This window comes from Narcine bancroftii, chromosome 10, assembly GCF_036971445.1.
Source record: "Narcine bancroftii isolate sNarBan1 chromosome 10, sNarBan1.hap1, whole genome shotgun sequence".
Taxonomy (NCBI): Eukaryota; Metazoa; Chordata; class Chondrichthyes; order Torpediniformes; family Narcinidae; genus Narcine; species Narcine bancroftii.
Genome location: NC_091478.1, coordinates 105734843 through 105762802, shown reverse-complemented (window position 1 = coordinate 105762802; position 27960 = coordinate 105734843). Strand labels below are relative to the sequence as shown.

Below are 27960 nucleotides of genomic sequence, written 5' to 3'. Positions count from 1 at the left end.
GGTCTGTCTGCTGAATATTGACTTTTATTTTTGCTCCATAATGTTTGTTTTCAAGGTAATGTGTACATTTTAGCTGATCATTCAAAGCCAAGATTTGGAACAATCTACTTTAAATACATTCTTAGTTGGAACCATACAACACTACAGCACAGAAACAGCTCCCTGAAAGTGGCCATACATGTAGATGGGGTGATAATGAAGGTACTGTGGCGACCCACTTACCAGCAAACAAACCGGCTCCCAAAATGGCAGGCATGCTGTGAAAATGTGAGAAATGATCTGCATCCAACATAGGTTTTCATCTGCACTAATGATGTCAATGATGACATCATTTTCGGCCCATGTGACAGAGGCAGCGACCTATATAAGCCCAGCATGCAAGCCTGGAGGTGTCAATCTTGCACTAGACTCCACAGTGTGTACATCGACTTCCCAGCATATACATCAACTCGACAACATGTACAGCTATTCCACAAAGTGTACATCAACTTCTATGGTAGCTCAGTATAGAATACTACAGTACTGTGTATGACATGCTTGCCTTCATTGGTCTTGAAGTAAGAATGTCATCTTGTTGCTGTATAAATATTTGGTTAGGTTGTTCCTTTAGAACTGTGCATTTCTCATCACTCCAAAGTTGTGAAGATTTTAGAAAGGGTACAGAATAGGTTTACCATGATGCTGCCTGGATTTGAGGATATGAGCTACGGAGCGAAGTTGGCTAATTTTACATTGTTTTCTTTGAAAGGAGATTATCAAATTATGAGAGACATACCTAGGGCAGAGAGTCAGGATCTTTCCTCCCAGACTAAAATTGTCAGATACTTCTTCTTCTTCTTCTTTCTTCTTCTTTGGCTTGGCTTCGCGGACGAAGATTTATGGAGGGGGTAAATGTCCACGTCAGCTGCAGGCTCGTTTGTGGCTGACAAGTCCGATGCGGGACAGGCAGACACGGTTGCAGCGGAAAATTGGTTGGTTGGGGGTTGGGTGTTGGGTTTTTCCTCCTTTGCCTTTTGTCAGTGAGGTGGGCTCTGCGGTCTTCTTCAAAGGAGGTTGCTGCCCGCCAAACTGTGAGGCGCCAAGATGCACGGTTTGAGGCGATATTAGCCCACTGGCGGTGGTCAACGTGGCAGGCACCAAGAGATTTCTTTAGGCAGTCCTTGTACCTTTTCTTTGGTGCACCTCTGTCACGGTGGCCAGTGGAGAGCTCGCCATATAACACGATCTTGGGAAGGCGATGTCAGATACTAGTGAGCACACATTTAACATAAGAGGAGGAACACTTAAAGGAGATGTGTGAAGCCAGTGAAGAGTGGTAGGTGTCTGAATTAGCTTGCCAGAAGTACTGGTAGTGTTTAGGAGCTTTTATGTGGACACATGAATGTCAGGTAATGAAGGGATATAGATCATGTTCAGACAAAAGTAATTTAGTTTAATTTTGCAACCTGCTCAATGCAGACATCATGTGCCAAAGGATCTGTTCCTGTGTGCTCTGTTCTGTGGTCTATGAATTAACTGGGACAGGTGCTCCATATCTTCTGTGCATCAATTTCAGTTCTAATGTAGTCCTGGGGACCTCTTATATTGGTTTTGAGGTTGCAAGCATTTTGTGAGAACCTAAAAGGAATCCTTCTTCATGATAATGACAGATACCACTTTGGCTGTTGATCAGTTCCAGCAGTATGGCCTTCTGCTAAAAGGATTAGATCATTTGAGAGGCAACAACTAAGTAGTTTCCCAATCTGTAAACAAAGACCGCAGAGCCCACCTCACTGACAAAAGACAAAGGAGGAAAAACCCAACACCCAACCCCAACCCACCAATTTTCCCTTGCAACCGCTGCAACCGTGTCTGCCTGTCCTGCATTGGACTTGACAGCCACAAACGAGCCTGCAGCAGACGTGGACATTTACCCCTCCATAAATCTTCATCCACGAAGCCAAGCCAAAGAAAAGAAGAAGAAACATCTTTTTGGATTCCAAATAAATTTGGCCTAGATATGTGGTGGAAGGAATTCCCTTTCACAAACACCTCTGCCAGGCATCCATGATGGGGAGCAATTTTTGCTGGTAAGTCCTGTATGATTAGATGCTGCATTCCCATAGTGGGGTGTTGGATGGAAGTGCGAACGCACTGTGCTTGGGTTAAGGAGCCACCATGTCGAGTCATCATCAAGATCAACATAGCTATAGCGATAATGTACCCCATTTTGTCTGAGAATATGGGCTGCACGGTTACCGTAGCAGTTAGTACAACACTGTTCAGCGGCAGCGACCCAGGTTCAAATGCTGCATTGTCGGTAAGGAGTTTGTATGTTCTCCATTTGTCTGCATAGGTTTTTTCTGGGTGCTCTGGTTTTCTCCCATGCTCAATACATACAGAGGTTTAGATTAATTGGGGTATTTGGGTGGCATAGGCTTGTGGGCTGGGAGGGCCTGCTACTGTGCTGTGTGGAAAAAGAGATCATCTCTGATAACTCCAGATCTGATTGGGAAACCTACATTGACCAGGACTGCAGTTGAGTCTAAACCACATTCAGACCAACTCCTCTAAACATTAGAGCATGTCTGGCCTTGTATGTGAGATTGCATTATGATAAGATTTGCCTGTTCCAGATGGGTGAAACAAATGCTTGTACCCTGGATGGCACAAAGCACTTATTTTCCTGAGCAGCAGAGATCTTCCAGCTATGTAGCATCGCTGGTCTGGGATAAAAAGTAAAAACACAGAAAAGCAGGAGGAACTCAGGAGATAAAGGAGGTAAAGATTTATAGCTGATGTTTCAGGCCTGTAAGTTACTGTAGAAATTTGTGTTTATAACCTACCTAGGAATGTCAATTATGAGAAAACAAGCATAGATTTTCCTCTATAACAGAAATTAAGTTACAGGCTTCCAGAGAACAGGCTGGAAGAGAGCGAGACAAGTTTTAAGCCAAAAAACATTCCAGACAGGAAATTAGAATCAATTATCTCTTCTAATCACAGGTCCCCCTGGCTCTAGAATACATAATGTCTTTAGCGCACAAAGACGCTAAATGCCTTGCTGACCGACAACAGGCCATTTCTGGTGGACCCTCTGCCTTGAGGACGACAGCAGGAAAGGATCTCAACTTGTGGACTCATCTTTCAGGTGGCAGCCCTAAAAGGCTGCTGCAGCATTCTCTGGTCCACCTGAAAGGGCCTATTCATATCCAGAGGTGCCTCTTAGCACCTCCGGATCTGATGAACAACACTAAATCCCTTGCTAACTGATTCCACTTGTCAAATGGGCTCCCATTCATAAATCGGCTTCCTGCCCAAACATGGCTGATTGATTCCACTACTTGTCAGATGCAGGATGCGCATAGCAACACTAAAGGAGCCATCGAGACCTAGGCTTCACAGACCTTCAAACTAGCACCTTCCCTTCCTATTGTTGGAATCAATACTGTCTGTTTAGGGTGGAACTGGCATTTGCAAGTTTTAATGAATGACTGAAGCTAAAGGCCTTTTCAAGCAAGGAAAATGCCAGATTGTAAAGACGGAAGTTCTCCGTCCTTGCGCTTAGAGCCTTGCCTTTCTGAAGGCGGCGTGGCTGGCTCCAAGGCAATGAATCCATCCCTTCTCAGGGAAGGATAATCAGTTCGCCTCCTGGCTTAAATATACAGCTGCTGCAAGCGGCTGGTTAGGGGGGGGGGCTGATGACAGCGTCAGCCCGCGACTCATCTCCCTATTCATCCCTCTCCCTTCATGAGCCCCTCAACGCAGGGACAGTAGGCAGGAGCCGTCAGATCAGCGGGGGCCAGTGGGAGCCATCGGCAGTGGTCGGTGCAGGCTGTGACAGCCTCACTGGGCCACTTCAGCCTTCGGGGCTGCACTCTGGCTCAAAATGTGTCATGGCAATGGCAGTCTTCTCTACCCATAATCCCCCATGCGGTTGGAACTGTTCTGGGAAACACAGAGCGGTTCCAGCTGTGTTGGGGATTACGGGTAGGGAAAACGGCCATTGCTCTGCCGTGTATTTAAGATGGGTGTTGCTACAGCACCAGACGCTCTGCTTCCATCAGATCTGGAAGGCGATACGAGGTGCCGCTCAATATGAATGCAACACAGGAGCAGCCATTTTGGGGTGTGCGGTGAACTGAGATTCACTGGTGATGGGTTGTGCAGGTGGCTAACTCCTCCCCAAGGCTCCACCCCTGACTACACATATATAACCCAGGTTTCCCTCCTAAATCAGAGCCCTACTGAAGACCCTTGTTAGACCCTATCCTTTGTTATAAGCTAATGTATGTTCTCCCTCCAGTCATGAGCTTTTATTCCCGCCACAACTTTATTAGCTTATAAACAAAAAGATGGAGGCACTGCTCAAGCCGAATATGTTCCTGATCCCCTCTGTCCTCAGATGCCGCCGAGGAGTTTTCTTACTGGCTGGACTGCTATCTGATGTGACCAGGGATGTGTTCAACACAATGAACTCAAGAAGTCAGCCCTCGTTTCCAGGGTAGGGACTAAGGGGTACACAGTCATTCGGGACTCTGGAACCTATGATGCTGCCATTGAGGCTTTGAAGGCTCAGTACCTGAAGTCGCAAAATGAGGTCTTAGCGAGGCATCGACTCACTCTACGTTGGCAGCAGCCTGGAGAGACTATCGATGACTTCTGCTGACCTGTGGACCCTTGCCAAGAAGTGCGGTATGAAATGGCTACCAGCCGTGTTTGTGAGGAACAGCAAATTCAGGACACCCTAGTTGCGGGGGGTGGGGGGCGGGGGGGGTTGTCCATTCAAGATACGTGAGGCAGTGACTACTTGAGTCAGGTAAGAAAGACTTGGCCAGCCATGTTGAACTGGAGCTCCAGAAGATCTAGGCTTACCCAGTGTAGCTTCAAGGAGTTTATAGGGTCATGCAACACCAAAATTGGTCCTTCAGCCAACTACACACATGCTAACCTTTCATTTCCCAGGATCTAGTCAGTAACCTTTTCACCTTGGCTAAAAGTCCACCCAGATGAAATAGCAATTGACTTTCATTTCCTCCGGTTTCATACACTGCATTCAGTAGTCACAATGTGGGCTCCTTTACACTAGAAAAACCAATTGCAAATTCTCAAATCTCTCTGCTGAACACCTCTATTCAGTATGGTGGGATACCCTGAACTTCTGACCAATGACTTTGCAGCCTACTGTACTTCACTGGAAACAGAACATTTCCATCTTGAAAGCTGTGCAGCCTTTTTCACCTTGACCAGTGTCAACGTCGAGTCTAGAAGACCATGCCCTGTGAGACCATGATAGCAAACAGAGGCTAGAGAAGCTATGTTGCCTGTGAAAGACATGGCGACAATTTGGCAGAAAAGGATCTGCTATTTCTTAATGTATTGACTATGATGACTTCCTTCCATGTTTTTTATTTAGAGGGTGCTGGTCACAATCTTTCCTCTCTCTATCTTTGGAAACACAAAAAAAATCTCAGACTGACTTCACACAAACTTCTACATTTCTGCAAGGATGTACTTTTCATTGTAGCCATGACGGCATTGCTCTAACCAACACCTTGTGCAAATCCAGCCTCATTTTCTTGGGTCGTGGTCATGCTGATTACTTTTATTCCAGAGGAAGAGCTTGGGCCCAACATGTAGACTGTGTTTCACTTCCTACGGATGCTGTGACCTGTTGAGTTTCTGTAGCACTTTTGTGTGTTGATTGGTATCAAAGATCTTTTATATCTCCATGTCTAAATCTTGGACTGTTAAATACTGTGTATGCAGAGAGGGAAAACATGAAGAAAGTATGTACATATATATTGTCTTTGATTTATGTGAGCATATATGTGTATTTATGATGTGTGTGACCAAGGGTCTGTGGGTAGAAATTCATTATCATTTGTAAATGCTAAGCGTGTTTCAAAGTTCATCACTATGGGGGTGTGCGTGTGTATAAACATAATGTTCTTTATGCGTGCAAATGCATATTTTTAATAAACATCTTTCCAATTCCCAGTACACGTCTCCATCTTCTTTGGCTTGGCTTCGCGGATGAAGATTTATGGAGGGTTAATGTCCACGTCAGCTGCAGGCTCGTTTGTGGCTGACAAGTCACAAACACGGTTGCAGCGGTTGCAAGGGAAAATTGGTGGGTTGGGGTTGGGTGTTGGGTTTTTCCTCCTTTGTCTTTTGTCAGTGAGGTGGGCTCTGCGGTCTTCTTCAAAGGAGTTTGCTGCCTGCCGAACTGTGAGGCGCCAAGATGCACGGTTTGAGGCGAGATCAGCCCACTGGCGGAGGTCAATGGGGCAGGCACCAAGAGATTTCTTTAGGCAGTCCTTGTACCTGTTCTTTGGTGCACCTCTGTCACGGAGGCCAGTGGAGAGCTCGCCATATAACACGATCTTGGGAAGGCGATGGTCCTCCATTCTGGAGACGTGACCTACCCACCGCAGTTGGATCTTCAGCAGCGTGGATTCGATGCTGTCGGCCTCTGCTATCTCAAGTACTTCGATATTAGGGATGAAGTCACTACAATCAATGTTGAGGATGGAGTGGACACAACGCTGGTGGAAGCATTCTAGGTAATGCCGGTAGAGGACCCATGATTCAGAGCCGAACAGGAGTATGGGTATGACAACGGGTCTGTATACGCTAATCTTTGTGAGGTTTTTCAGTTGGTTGTTTTTCCAGACTCTTTTGTGTAGTCTTCCAAAGGCACTATTTGCCTTGGCGAGTCTGTTGTCTATCTCGTTGTCGATCCTTGCATCTGATGAAATGGTGCAGCCGAGATAGGTAAACTGGTTGACTGTTTTGAGTTTTGTGTGCTCGATGGAGATGTGGTGGGAGGGGGGGGGGGCTGGTAGTCATGGTGGGGAGTTGGCTGATGGAGAACCTCAGTTTTCTTTTTTTTAAATTTTTTATTTTTCACACCATAAACCACATTAACCATGATACATACTTTTTCCTTTTCAAATATATACAGTGTCATTTTCTCCCCCCCTTCCTCCTCCCATCCCACCCTCCCTACCTCCCCCCCCCGTCCATTTAAAGTACAAAATCTAAGATACATTAAACCAGTCAAACAATGTTGTCATTCAATAAAAATAAACAAGAAATTCCACTGAGTTAATTCTTTTCATTTCCTTCTCCTTTCGTTAATTTAGGTAGTGAATGTCCCTGGTAGGTTTTCTCTATTGTGTTTCATGTAAGGCTCCCATATTTGTTCAAATATTTCAATATTATTTCTTAAACTATATGTTATTTTTTCTAATGGAATACATTTATTCATTTCTATATACCATTGTTGTATTTTCAAATTATCTTCCAATTTCCAGGTTGACATAATACATTTTTTTGCTACGGCTAGAGCTATCTTAACAAATCTTTTTTGTGCACCATCCAAATCAATTCCAAATTCTTTGTTTTTTATGTTACTTAGAAGGAAGATCTCTGGATTCTTTGGTATATTGTTTTCTGTAATTTTATTTAATATTTGGTTTAGATCTTCCCAAAATTTTTCTACTTTCTCACATGTCCAGATTGCATGAATTGTTGTTCCCATTTCTTTTTTACATCGAAAACATCCATCAGATACTGTTGGGTCCCATTTATTTAACTTTTGAGGTGTAATGTATAGCCTGTGTATCCAGTTATATTGTATCATACATAACCTCGTATTTATTGTATTTCTCATCGTTCCAGAACACAACTTCTCCCATGTTTCCTTTTTTATCTTTATATTTAAATCTTGTTCCCATTTTTGTTTAGTTTTACCATTTGTTTCCTCATTCTCCTTTTCTTGCAGTTTAATATACATATTTGTTATAAATCTTTTGATTATCATTGTATCTGTAATCACATATTCAAAGTTACTTCCCTCTGGTAAACTCAGACTGCTTCCTAATTTGTCCTTCAAGTAGGATCTCAATTGGTAATATGCCAGCACTGTATCTTGAGTTATATTGTATTTATCTTTCATTTGTTCAAAGGATAATAATCTATTTCCTGAAAAACAATTTTCTATTCTTTTGATCCCTTTTTTCTCCCATTCTCTAAAGGAAAGGTTATCTATTGTAAAAGGGAGTAACTTATTTTGCGTCAATATTAGTTTTGGTAATTGATAATTTGTTTTATTCCTTTCTACATGAATCTTTTTCCAAATATTGAGTAGATGATGTAATACTGGAGAACTTCCATGTTGTACCAATTTTTCATCCCATTTATATATGTGTTCAGGTATCTTTTCCCCTATTTTATCTAATTCTAATCTAGTCCAATCTGGCTTTTCCCTTGTTTGATAAAAATCTGATAGGTATCTTAATTGTGCGGCTCAATAATAATTTTTAAAGTTTGGCAGTTGTAAGCCTCCTTGTTTATACCATTCTGTTAATTTATCTAGTGCTATCCTCGGTTTCCCCCCTCTCCATAAAAATATCCTTATTATTTTCTTTAACTCCTTGAAGAATTTCTCTGTCAGTTGTATTGGCAATGCCTGAAATAAGTATAATATCCTTGGAAAAATGTTCATTTTAATACAGTTTATCCTTCCTATTAGTGTTAGTGGTAAATCTTTCCAATGCTCTAAATCGTCCTGTAATTTTTTCATTAGTGGATAATAATTGAGTTTATATAGTTGGCCGAGATTTTTGTTTATTTGTATACCTAGGTATCTTATTGATTGCATTTGCCATCTGAATGGTGATTCCTTCTTAAATTTTGAGAAATCCGCATTATTCATTGGCATTGCTTCACTTTTATTTACGTTAATCTTGTAACCTGACACTTCTCCATATTCCTTCAATTTCTTATATAATTCTTTTATTGATAGTTCTGGTTCTGTTAAGTATACTATAACATCATCCACAAATAAACTGATTTTATATTCCTTGTCTTTTATTTTTATCCCTTTTATATTATTTTCTGTTCTTATCAATTCTGCTAGTGGTTCTATAGCTAACGCGAACAATAAGGGTGATAGTGGGCATCCCTGCCGTGTTGACCTGCTTAAGTTAAATTGCTTTGATATATATCCATTTACTGTCACTTTCGCCAATGGCCCCTTATATAATGCTTTAATCCAATTAATATACTTCTCTGGTAAACTGAATTTTTGCAATACTTTGAATAAATAATTCCATTCTACTCTGTCAAAGGCCTTCTCTGCGTCTGAAGCAACTGCTACTGTTGGCGCTTTACTCCCTTCTACTGCATGAATTAAGTTAATAAATTTACAAATATTGTCTGTTGTGCGTCTTTTTTTAATAAATCCAGTTTGGTCTAGATTTACCATTTTCGGTACATACTCTGCTAATCTGTTTGCTAATAGTTTAGCTATTATCTTATAATCTGTGTTAAGTAATGATATTGGTCTATATGACACTGGTGCAAGTGGATCTTTCCCTTGCTTTAGTATTACTGTAATTATTGCTGTTTTACATGAATCTGGTAAGCTTTGTGTTTTATCAATCTGGTTGATTACTTCCAGGAGGGGAGGAATTAATAAATCTTTAAATGTTTTATAGAATTCTATTGGGAATCCATCCTCTCCTGGTGTTTTATTATTTGGTAATTTTTTTATTATCTCTTGTATTCCTACTATTTCAAATGGTTCTGTTAATTTATTTTGTTCCTCTATTTGTAATTTTGGTAGTTCAATTTTAGTTAGAAATTCATCTATTTTGCCTTCTTTCCCTTCGTTTTCAGTTTGGTATAATTGTTCATAGAATTCTCTGAAGTTTTCCTTGATCTCCTTTGGATTATATGTGATTTGTTTGTCTTTTTTCCTTGATGCCAATACCATTTTCTTAGCTTGTTCTGTCTTAAGCTGCCATGCTAGAATTTTGTGCGTTTTTTCCCCTAGTTCATAATATTTATGTTTTGTCTTCATTATATTCTTCTCCACTTTATATGTTTGTAGTGTTTCATATTTTATTTTTTTATCTGCCAATTCTCTTCTTTTAGTTGTATCTTCCTTCATTGCGAATTCTTTTTCTATATTTACTATTTCCCTTTCCAACTGCTCTGTTTCCTGATTATAGTCCTTCTTCATCTTGGTTACATAACTTATTATTTGCCCTCTAATGAACACTTTCATTGCATCCCATAGTATAAACTTATCTTTCACTGATTCCGTATTTATTTCAAAATACATTTTAATTTGTCTTTCAATGAATTCTCTAAAATCCTGCCTTTTGAGTAGCATGGAGTTTAATCTCCATCTATACATTCTTGGAGGGATGTCCTCTAACTTTATTGTCAATATTAAGGGTGAATGGTCCGATAATATTCTAGCTTTATATTCTGTTTTTCTTACTCTATCTTGCATACGAGCTGATAACAAAAATAGGTCTATTCTTGAGTATGTTTTATGTCTAGCCGAGTAATATGAATATTCCTTTTCATTTGGGTGTTGTTTCCTCCATATATCCAAAAGTTGCATTTCTTCCATCGATTTAATTATAAATTTGGTTACTTTGTTCTTTCTGTTAATTTTTTTTCCAAGTTTTGTCCATATTTGAATCCAAATTCAGGTTGAAATCCCCTCCTATTAATATGTTCCCTTGCGTATCTGCTATCTTCAAAAAAATATCTTGCATAAACTTTTGATCTTCTTCGTTAGGTGATTATTCATTGAGTAGATTCCAAAACTCCGAATATATCTGACATTTTATCATTACATATCTCCCTGCTGGATCTATTATTTCCTCTTCTATTTTAATTGGCACATTTTTACTAATTAATATAGCTACTCCTCTTGCTTTTGAATTATACGACGCTGCTGTTACGTGTCCTACCCAATCTCTCTTTAATTTCTTGTGCTCCAATTCAGTTAAGTGTGTTTCTTGCACAAATGCTATATCAATTTTTTCTTTTTTCAGTAAATTTAGCAGTTTCTTCCTTTTAATTTGGTTATGTATTCCGTTAATATTTAAAGTCATATAGTTCAGCGTAGCCATTTTATACTTTGTTTATCTTCCCTTTCCGTTTCTCCATCATCACCTTTCCTTCTTATCCATTTCTGCTTTCTTGTTTTGAACACTTTATAAGACAACATTTCTAAAACATCAAACATTTTCCTCATTCTCCTATTTAAAACTTCTTTAACCCCATTCTCCCCTCCCCCTCCTGAGTTGCCCCTTATCCCTTGTCGGACAACCACATCTCCCCTCTCCATTTGGATTTGCGAATTCACTCGCAAATGTCAGCTGATTTTACAGTGACCGTAACTCCTCCCCACCCAGCCCCCCCAGAAAAGATTTCAATTTTCATATGTAACAAAGGTCACTCTTTTAATTCCCTCCTTATTCCCTCTATTCCATTTCCCTCCCTTATTAATTCTTGTCTATATATATATTTTCCTCTAAATACGGATACATTCATGTATGCACACACTATATATATATATATATATACACACACACATATACCCCTTTACACACATACATATCGTGATCATTTTTACTCTTATTACATGTCTTCATCTCTCTGCTTGTTTTGTAGTTGTTCTGCAAATTTCCTTGCTTCCTCTGGATCCGAGAATAGTCTGTTTTGTTGCCCTGGAATAACTATTTTAAGTACCGCTGGGTACCTTAACATAAACTTATATCCTTTTTTCCATAAGATCGTTTTCGCTGTATTGAACTCCTTCCTCTTCTTCAGGAGTTCAAAACTTATGTCTGGATAGAAAAAAATTTTTTGACCTTTATATTCCAGTGGCTTTTTGTCCTCTCTTACTTTCTTCATTGCTTTCTCCAATGTATTTTCTCTTGTTGTATATCTTAAGAATTTTACTAAAATGGATCTTGGTTTTTGCTGCGGTTGTGGTTTCGGGGCTAAAGTTCTATGTGCCCTCTCTATTTCCATTTCTTCCTGTAATTCTGGTCTTCCCAGGACCCTGGGGGATCCAATCTTTTATAAATTCTCTCATATTCTTGCCTTCTTCATCTTCCTTAAGGCCCACTATCTTTATATTATTTCTTCTATTATAGTTTTCTATTATATCTATCTTCTGAGCTAACAGCTCCTGTGTCTTCTACTTCCATTTCTACAATTGTTTCTTGTTTTTCCATATTTTCCACTCTTTTTCCTAACTCTGATATGGCCATTTCCATTTTATTCATTTTTTCTTCTGCATTCTTAATTCTTCTTTTTATCTCATTAAATTCTTGTAATTGCCATTCTTTCACTGATTCCATATATTCTTTAAAAAAAGATACATCCATTGTCTTGCCTTTCTCTTCTTCTTTCACTTCTTTCTGTTCTTCTTCTTCTTCCTCTGGGTTGACCATCTGTTGTTTCCTTGTTTTCTTTTTACCCTCTTCTTTCTTGTTGTCGTTATTGTCTGTGTTCTGCACCTGCTGCTGTGCTGCAGGTGTCTCTCTCAGCTGTGGAGATCGACTCCGCAGCTGTTCCCCCCACCCGTCAGTGTGTTTTTTTTTTCATGCGTATCGCGCATGCGCGAGGAGTCGCGCGGTTGCGCACTTTTACTCGGCTCTGCGAGCCATTTTTGTAGTCCCGAGCCCGGGACTTCCACTGACCTGCGGGAGCGGGCTTCTCTCTCCGCGGCAGGCCTCTTCGTACAGGTAAGGCCTTCACCTTCTTCTTCTGACGTCTTTCCTTCTTCTTTTCTTCCCGTTGTTTTTGGTTTTTCTTTCTTCGCTGCCATTTTCTCCACACTTTTACTTTCACTTTGTTTTGGTTTTTAAGTTTGTGCCTTTGCTTTATCTCTATCTTTTTTTAACTTTTCTGGAGAGGGCTGGAGTTCCCCTACTGCCCACTACTCCATCACGTGACTCCCCCTGACCTCAGTTTTCTTCAGGCTGACTTCCAGGCCAAACATTTTGGCAGTTTCCGCAAAACAGGACGTCAAGCGCTGAAGAGCTGGCTCTGAATGGGCAACTAAAGCGGCATCGTCTGCAAAGAGTAGTTCACGGACAAGTTGCTCTTGTGTCTTGGTGTGAGTTTGCAGGCGCCTCAAATTGAAGAGACATCACCTATGGAATTTTTATTTGAATTTTCCAGAATTAGCAGTTCTTTTCATAATTTGTTGCCATTGGTAACAGTACTGATGTAGTTGACATAGAACTGTTATTCTTGTTCTTGGCTAACATTGATGTCTGAACCCTGCAAATGAAACCAAGCATTTTCTAAATGCTGAAACAATAAATGTTTGCTTTATTGCTGAATACATTACAACGATGAACAAATTACTCTGCTTTTATTTTCAGGTACAATGAACGGCAGACACATTATGAGCAATGGGGTCAATTTGTTGGTGAAATTGAAATTGAAGGATATGAAAGAAAGGAACTTCTTCTCCATGGAATGAGGGACCATTCTTATGGTAATAGAATTGCATTTTTTCACAATATTGATGAAAATGTAATCTTTGGTCATCTTTATGTAGTACTCAGATTTATGTGTAGATGCCTAATTAAGTCTCAGTAATTTGTCAACATTCGGCTGTAACAAAAATATGCATACATTGTTACCTACATTTTCTTTAAAGTGATGGTACACCCTGACCATGCACTTTCTAGTGACACTAGTTCAATTTTCTTTAGCTTGGTCGATTGCTAGAATGAACTTGTAAATGGGTCGAACATGTGAGGTTGGGTGGCCATGTTGGAACTTGGACATGTTTCAGCTCTGCTTGTTGAAAGCAGGTGCCTTCATTCCTTACCCAGGCCATTCATCATATATGATGGCAATATCAGCAGGTACACAGAATTTGGGCATCCGGACTGTGCTGTTGTGTCATTGAAGAATATTAAAACAGTGTTCATATGTTCTCCTATTACCTAGTTTCTCAATGATTTACGGTGTGATAGGAGAATACAATTCCATTTTAAAATCAGTTCCCAAATATTGCATGTAATTGCTCTCATTTTTTGCACATATCAGAGTAATTTAGAATAATAGAGTTGTCCAGCAGAGAAACCACTGGAAAACGAGTCTTTTGGGCCAACTCGTCCTTATGACTGTGATGCCATTGCACAGTAATATCCTTCTCCTTATTCTCCTTTCCTATCCAAGTATTGCCAAAATGCCCTTTTAAATACTATTACTTCTACTTTCTCTGATCCTCTGTGTGGAAAAACATGCCCCTCAGATCTTTTAAGTTTCTCCTCTCCCTCACCATAAAGCTATCCCTTTTATATTAGGTTCCTTCAATCCTTGAAAAAGTCTCTGATAATCCCCTCATAATGTTATAAACCACTGTTACATCATCTCATAGCCTCCCACATTCCACATGATAAAGCTCGCTTTCAGGCAACATCCTGGTGAAATACTTCTCCAAAGCTGCCAAATCCTTCCTACAGTGCAGTGACCAGACCACTGTATGTATATACTCCAAATGCTCTCTTAACAAAATTTTATAGAGCTCCGGACTCATACAAAAGAAAGCATGCCGAATGCTGCCTTCACTACTCAATGCAACTGTGAATGCCATTTAAGGGAGTTAACAATCTGCACCCTAAGGTTCCTCTGTCAATCAACATTCCTGGTGAAGGCAACAGTGTGGCCTCCTCTACATCTGTGAAACCAAATGCAGGTTGGATGACTGCTTCACTGAACAATTGCAGTCTTTCTGTAGTTCCAAGTTAGCTCTCCAAGTAGTCAACTATTTCAATTCCCTTCACCATTCCCTTATAACTGTCCTTAGTCTCATCCATTTTCAAAGTAAGGCCAAATGTAAACTCCTCTTCGACAGCCTTAAACCCACAGGCATGAACATCAATTTTTCTGATTCTCAGTAACCCCCCCACCCCCCACCTCTATCTGGTTCTACTGTTTCTATCTCTTAATCTTCACTTATTTTTCTTTTTAATTGTCATTGGTCCATTTCCTGTGGAGTTATGAAACCATCCACATAACAAGCCAATTAAGTACGATTAAAACAGTGGTTTTCAAACCTTTTTTTCCACTCACATACAACCTTAAGCAATCTCTTGCTAATCACAGACCACCGATGGCATAGAGATTACTTTAGGTGGAACGTGATTTTTTTTAAAAAAAGGTTGTCCACCCCTGGTATCTATCCAATACCCTATCCCCCTGATCTTGTACATTAGTCTCAACAAACAGACCCATCCCGAAATATTGACTGACCATTTCTACTGTTACAAGATCAAACCATCAACCACAAAGAAGGTATATCACACAGGGGTAAAGATGAACAATTACTTCATTAACAAAAATTCACCTTCAAACTTTAATTAAAAAATTCCCCCTTTTATAACAATGCCCACTGGTTACTATGCAAATTTCTATAACAGTGTAAAACTAATAAATTCCCCAGCCTAAATATAACATATGTAATTAAAGTCTAAGCTACAATTCCAACCAGCCCACAGAAAACACTTAGACAAAACAAACACAAGACTACACAAAACTTCGATCTTAACTGAAGCAAAGATCATAAACAAAATTCAGTTTGTTTGGTAAACAGAAGCCAAAAGATCTTTGTGAGTGAGAGAGAGAGAGCGCACAAAATTCAAAGTTGTCCTGTGTTGCTTGCAGAGAGAGGAACAACTGGCTTAGTCTGGATACTTCTGGCTGCCTTCGGAATGTTCATCCTTTTTGAAATCCCAACATTCTAAACTGTCCTCAAGACCATGACTCATGCTCTGGGCCGCCTTCCACTCCACACCACCCCTAGTGGTGCTTTATCGTCCAAGTCCAGAAATTTATAGATCATTTTCTGCACATACTCAGTCCATCTCCCACTCTCTCAGCAGTCCACCTTCATCTTGGCTCTCTAAGGCAAACTGTCACTTTTTAACATAAAACCACACAACACATAGGCCAATACACAACAGAACTCTGTAACACTACCCATGAATGGAGTCTGTCCCACTGAGTTCCTCCAGCTTCTCATTGTTGACTCCTCCCAATCAATTGTCAAGAATGCTTGGCGCTCCTGGGGTCATACACTTCATAGGTAATTCCATTGATTTCACCAGTAAAAGAGATCATGGCTGTCACAAATCTTCTGTCATGCCATGGCACCTGGACCCATCACTGAGGTGACAATGGAGGCCTGGTCTGCTCCAAAACAGCACAAGAATCCAGAAGAATACTCTTCTCTAAGAGGTCCCAGGACAAGTGGTAAAGGTACTTCATGTGGGATCTTGCTGTGATTTATCTCTGAGGGGCTTAGATCTACTATTTTACCAAGCAAGGGAAGTCACACATCAAATGAGGTTGAATATTGGTCCTCTATGGAAAAGTTGGCATGAATCCCTCTGTTGAATGGCTTTCATGCTCAGTTGATTGTCCACATGTCTGATAAATCTTCGAACAGCAATAGAGAGGAAATTAATCTCTCGTCCAACTATGACATACTGCATAATTGTAAATTCACGTGCATCACAATGTTTACCACACCTAATCTCTTAGGAAGGAGAATAAATGGGATCACAGTCCTCACTGACACATTTAATACAGTATTCATGATGAATAAGCTACAAAATTATAAAAGAAATTCTAATCTTGCTAATTTATTAATTTCACTATAGGTATCAGGGACTGGGCTCACATGCATCGGTATGTTTTGATTCTTGCACATTTTGAGGTAATAATCTCTTTTTAATAACTTGCAAGGCAATTTAAAGTGTAAGTACAGGCAATCCCTGGGTTAAAAATGAGTTCCTTTACCTAGGTCTATCTCTAATTTGAACTTATTTGCAAGTCAGAATGGTCCGTATTTAGCATCAGTTAGTCAAATGTTTCTTTTTGAATATAATATAGTATATATTTTACTTTTATATGCATGCAAAACACTTTCCAATTCAGTAAAACATCTTAAACATAATAATGCAGTAGATAAATGATATGCAGGACTGTATGTAATAATACAGTCATAAGATCGTGATTAAAAGTTAACACACAGGATAGAAGGATGGAGAGGTGGCTACAGAACAGGTACCCCACGGCCCTCCCACATCTTCAGTTGTTCATCCATACCCGGCTCCTTTGCTTATTTCTTGCCCCCCTCCCTCTCTCCTCGGCGGCACCTCGCACACCTGCTGCTTTTCCCAGGCGTAGCGTGATAGCGGCTTTACGATAGTCCACGCTTCTACTTCATCTTCTCCTCCCTCCTTTCCACCATTCCTTTGGGCTGCTTCTCCCCTCGCCTGCCCGTTGCTTTTCCCAGGCTGCATGCAGCGTAGCCTGACAGTGGATGTGAATCACCAGCCACCTTATGATTGAGGAGACATTAGTAATCTATCACACAATACTATGACTTCATTTGTACATGTGTCAGATACTGGATATCCTTCAAAGAATAACTTGCTTAACCAAAGCTTGACTCACAGCTATACTGATTAGAAATCTGCTGTGCAGAAACTGAATTCAGCAGAAATCTTAAAGGCAGACACTGGAAAACGAGCTCTGCTTGAACTGGAAATAGACGTCATTCTCTTTTCAGTGGTAAATACGGGTTGTAGATAAATCAGATGTTTTCAAACCAGGGGCTGCCTGTACATGCCCACCTGCAATATATAGTTTGAATCTTAGTAGAGCAACTGGAGATTTAAAATTTATGTAATTTAATATATCTGGGATAAAAATTCAATTGTCAGGTCTGATGACTATGAATCTACTGGATTGTTGACATTTCTAGTGCAAGACATTTTTGCTGATGTAGTAATGTTACACAATTACACATGTGAAATTTATGTTGTTTAATATCAGTTAATGGCAAGTCCTAAAGACTTAACAGTCAAAGTCTCTGAAGTGTCAAATTATTATTAATGTTCTTTTTCCCAAATTTTTCTCCGAAAAAAGAATGGAATATATTGGCTGAAGACAATGTTGCAAGACAGAATTACTCATCTTAATTTGACAATAACTAAATTGCAGCAGATTGATTTTTTTTTACCCAAGTAACATCATTATCAATTAATACTCAGTCAATATTGCATTCATCTTTATTTTTAGTCATTTTGTGTCTAAAATGCATCTCCAAATTCTAACTTTTATGATTCTAAATGTATACATTTGTTATCCTTCAATTATTTCTTGGACCAGGGGGTTTGCAGGCAAATGTGCTATTTATTTCCCATCCCTTGTTGACCTTGAAAATATGATTAGGAGCTGTATTCTCCAATTTAAGATATACTGATTATGTTTGCGCTCATTGTAAATTAGAATTTAGTTCTGTGAAATACCTTATTAATTTAAAAAATTTAGATATACAGCAGAGCCACACACAATTTTGGCCCACAAGTCCATGCCGCCCAATTTACACTCAATTAACCTACAACTTCTGGTACATTTTGTATGGTGGGAGGAAACCAGAGCCCCCAGGGAAAACCCATGCAGACATGAGGAGAACATACAAACTCCTTTCAGACAGTGCAGGATTCAAACCCCGGTCCGGTCTGATCGCTGGCACTGTGAAGGTGTTGCTCTAACCGCTACGCCAACCATGCTGCCCCATTTAATGAGGACTGAAACAATTTAAAACAAAACTTAGTGTTACTATCTACATTAATGCATTAGATTTTTCATATTATCCATAAAGGCCAATCTAGTCAATGGTGTTGGCATTTGTTCTTGCTCAAATAATACACCATTTATTTACCATGATTTTACCTCCTCTAGAATGGATTATCGGTGAATTTAATAGCCCTCTCTATTCCTGCAACTACCACAAAGTAAGTTGAGTACACTGACATTTCCTGATTAGATTTGTATCAAAATCTAATATGCAATTTTGTGAAATTTCATATGTTTAGACCAGCTATTCTCAACCATTTATTTTGTTTATGATGCCCTTAGAACTCTACTCAAAGTTTATGGGCCCGCTTCCTTGTGAAGCAATCAAGTTTAATTCGTCTCTTCTGTACTTCTCTCCTACCGACTACATAAAAATGACTTTAAAATATTTTATGATTTTTAGTCCCTACCCACATTTATTCCGATAAATGTGCTGTGGCCCCCAGGTCGACTGTATGGCCGTCATTGAGAAAGGCTGGTTGAGACTGTGATTTGGAGAATATATATATTTGAAGTTAACTTGATCGAATGGGTTAATATAGTACTGTACATAAGAACAAAACAAAGAGGAACAGTAGTTGGCCATACAGTCCGTCGGCCCACTTCGCCATTCAATGTGATCATAGTTGATATGATAAGCTCATCTGCATCTACTGCCTTTTCCCCATATCCTATAATTCCTTTGCTAGGTAGAAATCTATCCAACTTTGTCTTAAATATATTTTCTGAGGTTACTTCCACTTCTTCAACAGGTAGCAAATTCCAGAGATTTACCACCCTCTGGGGAAAAGCATTTCCTCCCCATCTCGGTTCTAAATTTACTACCCTTAATCTTGAGGCTATATTCCCAAATTCTGGTCTCCCCTACCAATGTACCTACCTAATTTTAATAGATATATCTGTAATTAAATTTTCTAAATTACTATGTTCAAGTAATTCCAAAACTGGTCCTAATTTATCGCTTAAGTATGCCTTTAATTGATAATAAGAAAATATTGTATTACTTAGTGTTCCATATTTATTTTTCAACTGTTCAAATGTCATTAAAGTTGTACCCTGAAAACAATATTCTCTTAATTTCTTTGTTGAACCAAAGTTGATTACTTATCGTGAAAGGAATGTTTATTTTGAGTCAATATCATTCTTGGTATCTGATAATTTCTCATTCCCATTTCCAAATGTATTTTGCTCCATATTTAAAAAAAAAATGTTTTAACAAAGGCACATCTCTGTCTCTGCTTAACAATTTATCATTCCATTTATAAATAAAGTTCTCTGGATTATCCTCTCCTATTTTATTAATTTCTATCTGAATTCATGCTGGTTTCTCTCCCTCTCCAAAGAAGGCAGAGAAATCTCAGTTGTGTGGCCCTATAATAATTTTAAAAATTTGGTCATTGTAACCCTCCTAATTCAAAGTTCTGTTAATATTTCTAATGCAATTCTTGCCATTTTCCCTTTCCAAATAAATTTTCTTACACACTTATTTAATTCTTGAAAAAAAATTGATGATATAAATATTGGTAATGATTGAAATAAATATTGCACTGTAGGAAATATATTTGTTAATATAAAATTAACCCTTCCAATTAAAATTATAGGTAATTCCATCAATTTCTTTAAATCTTCATCCATTTTATTAAGCAAAGGTGTATAATTCCATTTAAATAAATTATGTAAATTTTTATCTATTTTAATACCTAAATATTTAATTGCATCTGTTTGCCATTTAAACTACATCATCCACAAACAAACTGATCTTGTGTTCTTTTCTGCCCATTCTAAAACCTTTAATATTATCAAATCTAATCAATTCTACCAAAGGCTCTATTGCTAAAATAAATAAAATAATATAAAATAAATAATGAAGGTGATAAATGACATCCTTGTCTGCTTGATCTAGTCAATGAGGATTCTGATATTTGCCAATTGTTATCACTTTTGCTTTAGATGCATTATATAAAGCTCTAATCCAATTAATAAATGTAGGTGCTAGCCTAAATTTTTCTAATATTTTAAATAAATGTCCCATTCCACCCTATCAAATGCTTTTTCCATGTCTAAAGTAACTGCTACACAAGGTTCCCTCTTATCTGTGTTAAATGTATCTTGCTCATAAATTGTATCACATTATCTACTGATTTTCTTTTTTTAACAAATCCAGTTAGATCCATATTTATTAATTTAGGTAAATATTTAGCTATTCTATTTGCTAGCATTTTAGACATTTTGTAATCTGCATTCAATAATGAGATAGGTCTAGATGTTAACCATCAACAAAGGATCTTTTCCTTTTTTTGGAATCACTTATTATTGCAATCTTAAATGATTTTAATAAGTCATGCATCTCTCCTACCTGATCTAACAATTCCATAAAAGAAGGAATTAATAACTCTTTAAATGCTTTGTAGAATTCAGCGGGAAAGTATCTTCTCCCAGGGACTTATTATTTTGTAATGGACCCAATGCCTCTTTAACCTTTATCAGAATAAATAGAGCAGCCAATACTCTTTGATCTAGATTTAATTTAGTTAAGTTTATTTGAGATAAAAATCTTCCATTTTATTTTCATCCTTTAGAGATTCTGATTGATACATTTTTTTATAAAACCTTTTAAAATTGTCATTTATTTCTTGTAATTTGATTTGATTCTTTCTTAGTTGCTATAATTCCCCTAGATATTTGTTCTGTTTTTCATTGCCATGCAAGGACCTTGTGTGCCCTCTCACCTAGTTCATAATATCTTTGCTTCATTCTCATTATGTCTCTTTCTATTATATATGTTTGCAAAGTATTATACTGTTACTTCTTATTTATCTTTTAATCTCACTTATTTGTCTTTGCAAATCCTTTTCTAAATCTGTTATTTCTTTTTCAAGTTGTTCTACATCTTTCATATAACCTTTCTTTATCTTAGATGTATAGCTTATTATTTAACCTCTTAAATATGCCTTCATTGCATCCCATAAAACAAACTTACTCATTACTGAATTAGAATTAATTAAAAATATCCGTATGCTGATTAATAAATTCACAAAAATCTTTTACTTTTAACAATATTGAATTAAACCTCCATCTCTAAATCGATTTCTCTCTATCCTCCACTAATATTGCTAAGAATAAAAGTGAGTGATCTGACAAAATACTTGCTTTATATTCAACTTTTTAAAATCCTTCCCTGCAATTATGCTAATATTAAGAAAAAAATCAATTCTAGAATAAGAGTCATGCCTAAAAGAAAAATCCCTTTCTCTTGGATGAATTCTCTTCCGTGCATCTACTAATCTAATATCCTTCATCAATGATCATGTAACTTTAGCTGCTTTAGCTGATCTATCCAGCAATGGATCAAGACAAAAAGCAAAGTTCCCTCCTAGTTACACATTTTCTTAGCATTTGCTAAATTCAAAAATGTTTCCTATATAAATTCTCCATCTCAATTTGGTGCAAAAAGGTCCAAAATTCAGGAAAAAAATGACAATGTAATAACATTTTGTATTTTAACTGGAAGATTTTTATCAATCAGAATTGCTACCCATCTTGCTTTAGAATTAAATGAAGACACTGCAACATATCCTCCCCAATCTCTTTTCAGTTTCAGATGTATCTTTTATTTTTAATAAAAAGCTATATCCGCTTTCATCTTTTTTATATGTGCCAGTAATTTTTTCCTTTTCACTGGATTTTTAATCCCAATATTAATACTTACGAAATTTGACATTTCACCCTTTGAATGTTTTAGTCATTAATACGATATCTCACCCATACCTCATCTCTTCCAACTCCTAATTCTATTATATTCAAGGCTATTTACATTATCTATTTCAGATGAAACACAAAAAAAGAGAAAAGAAAGAAATCCTGTAAAGAAAATATAACTTCCCCTGCTAATGTTGTCATTAATATAACAAAATTACTCCCCTCCATGTGGCCTGTGCACATACAAATTGGCAGTTATCAGCCCTTCTTTTTCCCTGCTCTCCCGAATCTATTATTACAATTTTATTTGTTTAAACAAATTACCCCTTCTCAGTTACACATTCTGTAATTCACAATATACCCTTCAAACTGGTCTTTGCTGCTCAGCAAATATCTGCCAAAGAGTCAGTATACTGTTTTGTTTTTCTTGGTTCAACAAAAATCTTGTTTTGACCTCCTGGGACAAAGATCTTCAGGATTGCTGGATATTACAAAACAAAGGCATAGCCTTTTTTCCACAGTACATTTTTAATTGGATTAAATTCAAAATTTATGTCTGGATAAAAGAAAATCTTATTTCCATTATATTCTAAAGGACTTTGTCTTTCCTTTGCTTGTCTTGCTGCCAATTCTAAAATTTTCTCTCTTACTTGATAATGAAGGAATTTTACCAGTACTGGATGTGGCTTTTGATGTGGTTGCGGTCGAGGTCTTCGAGCTCAATGTGCTCTCTCTATCTCGATATCTCCCTGAAATACATTAACTCCAAAAATGTGCAGAATCCAGCATTGTAAAAACTGTCTGATATAATCTCCCTCATCCTCTTCTTTAAGTTGAAAATTTTAATATTATTTCTTCTGCTAAAATTCTCCAAAGCATCCACCTTTTGGGCCAATTAATCTTGAACAGTAGTAAAATTAGTTTGCATATTTCCCATTTGTTCTTTAATTGGTTCAATTTCAAATTCTGTTCCTTTAACTCTTTCTTCCACTTCAAATCATTTTTGCATATTTGGCACTACTTCTACATGTTTAGTTCCAGCTTCTGATTTCAATACCACAGCTCCAATTTGCTTAATTTCTTTCATTAAAGCCTTCATTGATCTATGCAATTTATACATGTCAAGAGACTTGACAACTTTACTTTTTCTAGCTTTTTTCCATTCCTCTTGTTCCAGTTGTAGAACTCCATTACCATTGCTGGAATCCAATTCTTCATCTTATTCTTCTTGCAGTTGAAACAGCCTATATCTGCTTCCTTCTCTCAATGCTGTCCCCGTTTTATGCACTCCGCGCATCCCCGACTCGCTGTGCATGCGCAGAAGAGCTTCTTGTAAGTCCTCCGACCACTGTTGGAGGTGGCTCGTCGTCGCAACGTCTAGAGCTACCCCTTTCATCACCACTTGGGTCACCACTTTCTGGACACCCCCTGGATCCATCTTTGAGGTAGACCTTTGTCTTGCTTTGCTTTTTGTTTTTCTTCTTGCAAGCTAGCAACAGCTTTGTCCATCTTTGGAGACAACCTTAGGGTGTTCTCTGTTGGTTTAAATAATACTTTTTTCCCCTTCCCATTCATCTTTCTTTCCTTTTTTTTTAAAAACAGTTTTTAAAACTTTCTTTGGGAGAGCTGGGTTTCACCAACCTGATGCTATGTCATCATTTGATGTCCCACTTTGTTGCTTCTTAAAGGTTTCTCACTGCTCATGGCAACTTCGAACACACGTGCTTTTATATTGATGCCTTCCTTGATCTTCTTAGTTATATAAGGCTTACTGTCCTTGCTTTTAATTGGAATATACTTTTGTTGGGCACCATGAAAAACTCTTTGGAAGTCCTCCACTGTTCCTCAATCATCCCTCATATAGCCTGTGTTCCCAGACTACTGTAGCCAACTCCTCCCTCATCCCTTTGTAGTTTCCCTTGTTTAGGCATAACACATTTGTTTTAGACTGAACTATCATCCCCTCCATTTGTATGATAAACCCATTCATACTGAGGTAACTCTTTCTAAGATTGCTAATTTTACCTGTCTCATTGCACAGGACCAAATCTAAGATAGCATGTTCCCTTGTAGGTTCAGTAACATGCTCTTCAAGAAAGCTATCATGTATGCATTCTATTATTCACTATGATCTCCATCAAACCAACTTTGGCCCAGAATTGAAGCTCCGAAGGAATAATACCTTAATGCACCTAGAGATGCTGCAAAAGAGTTTACTGATTTTTAACTTGGCCCTTTCCTGTTATTTGAGATCCTCGTGCATTCTAAACAATGTATATCATACAACTGAATTCAATTTAAAATGGTGTTCAAAATAAAGAATAGAAAAATGGAATGAGAAGGATCAAGTTTCAGCTGACAGAATTTGCCCTTCCACACAACACTGAACCCTTGTTGTACTTAGGCATATTAAAATCTCTTGAAATCAATCTCAACATTTTCATGAATGTTTCAATTGTATATTTGATAACAATTGCAAAGGTGTGCCTTTATGACACATATTAAACGTGTTAAGGTCAACTGCTTGGACAGCAGGCCCCTGGTTGGTGCATTTAATTGCTCATATGCAGATGGAGAATGTCAGGTTTGCTCCAGGAGCATGGATGACTTCCTACTGCAGTATCAGGACCATTATAAGATTGAATTATTGTAAATTAAAAACAACCTATTGTAAACAAATATCAGAGGAACCAGTCCCATATTAATTATTCATGTGCATGCTGAGAGCTTGTTTCATAACTGGATCAAAAGTAGGTAGTCATTCCATTATTCCCATTAAATCTCTGTAAGATAAATAGCTGTTATCCACCTGTGCAGCATTGAAAGGGTAAAAGCACAGCAAAAATAAATTGGACCTCAATACTAGTTTGGCATGGACTAGATGAGCTGAAGTACCTGTTTCTTTGCTGTAGTGTTCTGTGGTTCTCAGTTGGTTTGACCTCTTTGAATAATTTTCTAAAATCTGTCAAGGCTTTGTTTGAAATGTTCCTGAGATAGAAACTACTAGCTTCATTGTAATTTCATTGTTGGATATTGGTATCCTCCTCATTAATGCCAAGCACTTCCTTCCTTTTGAATCAAAGCAGAAACTGGTCTGATTTTCTTTGTGCAGAGTCTATTGCCTTTGGGATTCAAACTGGTTCCAATTAGAAAAATAAATCTAATGATCTTCTTCCAGTATGAAAATCGGCTTTGTAATGTTTCCAGATGGGAGGAAGGCAGGGGTTGACTGGATGGATATCTCATTGCCAGACATGGCTGATGATGGTGACATTGCTGACCTCTACAGAATCAGTTTTACAGCAGGTGAGATGAAACAGAGTATCAGCTACTGAATTCACATTACAATTATGAAGAAAATATTTAATTCTCTTAAAAAGCAGGTATTTCAGCAAGTTTTGACTTGCATTCCTATTAGACACATTTTTATTGACCTATCATTGACATATATACTCATGTAAAAGTCAATACAACGTGTAAGTTGACCTATCCCCTCTCGGCTCCGGCTATCTGCCCATTGGAGCTCCTGCCACCTCGACTGTGGACTTGCGCCTTGGCCCCACCCACTCACCCATCGGAGCTTTTGCCACCTCGACTGTGAACTCTTGCCTCAGACGCACCACTTGCCCATCAGAGCTCCCAAAACCTTGAACAATGCAGGTACTTGCCACGGTGAAAAGTAGTATCCATGTAATAGTCTACAAAACTCAACTTTTTACACGAGTAAATGTGGTCCATCACTATAAAGGAACATTTGGACATTCTATTTCTAATAGAATAGGAAGGATCCTATTTTTGAAGAATATTTGTATTTTCTCTGATCAGTCTGACAATTGGGTTTGTAGAGCAGTAGCCATATCTGCTAACTACGCATTCATCGCAGTTTTGCTGGGTTAGTACAGCCATTGAATTGTTTCTTGAATATAGCTGTCTCATCAAGAGAAAGGCAATTACATGAAGTTCTCATTATTTATGGAAATTATAGAGTGCAAACATCCTTTAATAAAGTAGTGATAAACTAGACTGAAAAACATTTTCATTTTCGGTTTCAGACTGATGGAGCCATTACAGTGGAAATAAAAATGGCATATTATGACTTGCATGCAATTAGTTTCACATTACAATAATTAGACAATGGAATACTGTTAGACTTAAAGCTGTTGCTGTTTTCCATCACACATTGTTTTTTTTTCCCCTTCCCATGATGTAGAAAACCGGCTGTTTAACCTACTGGTGTCCATTGATAAGAGTGCTTCCCCAGTGATGTATGGGGGACTAACATGGGAAAGTCGAATCCATGAGTGCGTGGCCCACTACCGTTTGGATTTAACTGTTCGTGGCTGGGGCGTGATAGAGTTTCATTACAGGTGTGTCTCACGTGAAAAGGTAGTGTAATTACTGGGCATTTTTTAAATATGAAGAAATCATGGATTTTTTTTCCCCTTTGTAGAAATGAAGGTGGGCGACAAGCCTTGGATCCAATGCCATCCGAAAGGTTCCAGGAACCTGTGGTGTCGGTCTCCACCAGGCTGGTACTGCCATTCTCTGATAAGGCATGCTGCTGTGCTGCAGTGGTGGGCAGTAAAGGAGCTCAGCTGGCACAGATGACAGAAATGCAGAAGAGCTTTGGAATGCAAGTGGGTGATATAGCAAAACGGTTTGATGCAAAGAAGTCTGTTTTGTAGATAAAGAAACAATAACTCAGTGTAAAAATGGAAACTGAAGTTAGAAAAAATACAGTAATGTAACAGATTTTTCCCAATCCAAATACTGAAATAGATTAATGTATTCTTGTGGACTTGTAAGGATGGAATTTAAATCAGATACTTAAAAATTGGTGAGTTTTACCAGCTATTTTGAATACCTTTGAATCTTGCAAATTTTGCAACTAATGATACAATTTGAAGCATTGTATCATTAATGCTAAAAGGATGTTGGGAATGGAAGGACTGGTTGCAGAGGCAGTGAACATGAGTTGGTAATGAAGTATTATTTCAGATAGCCTGCAGAATAACTACCGACTGGAATTCTGAGTCCTTCAAATCAGAATCATTACACTGTGAATTTTTGTTGCTCTTTCACAAGTTCCGACATAGGCTCAATGTCTGTGATGGTCCACTGGCATATTAAATAATCTGATTGGATGTTTCCTGATGAAGTAGGAAGTAGGAGCCAACACATTCTGAGAATGCAACATATATTCTCATTTCATTTCCATTTTTGATGTGTTCTGATTGCCAAGAAACAAATGTAGTTTTTTTTTAAAAATTCTAATTGTTGGTTTTATTAGGAGGCATCAGATGTGTCTAATTTGGAATTAAGCCAGCAATTAAAAGTGCAACAATAGTTCCTCTAATGTGCACTTCAAATGTTTGTTAACATTATTTGATTTCCACCTAAGGTGTGTCTTTGCCTTGTGGATTGGAATGCCAAGAGTCAGTTTTGTCCAGGAAAAATCTTGACGCTTCACCAGATTGGAGAGGCTTGCTTTGCAGATAATGAAAGTTGGCTGTGAGCTGAAAGTCTTCAAATAGGCTGTTTTGAATTTTATGTGGACTGCCTCTCTCCACAAGCCTTCTCCTTTGCTCTCCTGCTGACTTCCTATTGACTACGCTGGCTGAACCTCCAGCTCACTGTCTTGTTGCATACTTGGCCTGGTAGGGAATGATTATTCACTCAGTCTGAAAAAACTTGATGCCAACCATGGCCTTTCCCAAATAACTGTGATGGACACTAAAACTGGTACTAGTTTTGCAAAAGCTGTCTCCATACTACCACATTCCTTGTTCC

The 27960-nt window shown here is 38.2% G+C and overlaps 2 protein-coding genes across 2 annotated transcripts in view; one reads left to right on the top strand and one right to left on the bottom strand.

The window, feature by feature from the left end:
* LOC138745071 (rifampicin phosphotransferase-like) overlaps positions 1–27960 on the top strand; it is a 140375-nt gene that overhangs the window by 36065 nt on the left and 76350 nt on the right. The window contains exons 6-11 of the mRNA XM_069902142.1: positions 13191–13306; positions 16485–16540; positions 18577–18629; positions 25349–25476; positions 26381–26537; positions 26621–26807. Coding sequence (XP_069758243.1) covers positions 13191–13306; positions 16485–16540; positions 18577–18629; positions 25349–25476; positions 26381–26537; positions 26621–26807 — 697 coding nt within the window. The remainder of the gene's footprint in view (positions 1–13190; positions 13307–16484; positions 16541–18576; positions 18630–25348; positions 25477–26380; positions 26538–26620; positions 26808–27960) is intronic.
* zdhhc7 (zinc finger DHHC-type palmitoyltransferase 7) overlaps positions 1–27960 on the bottom strand; it is a 173150-nt gene that overhangs the window by 142803 nt on the left and 2387 nt on the right. The gene's annotated exons all lie outside the window — the stretch shown is intronic.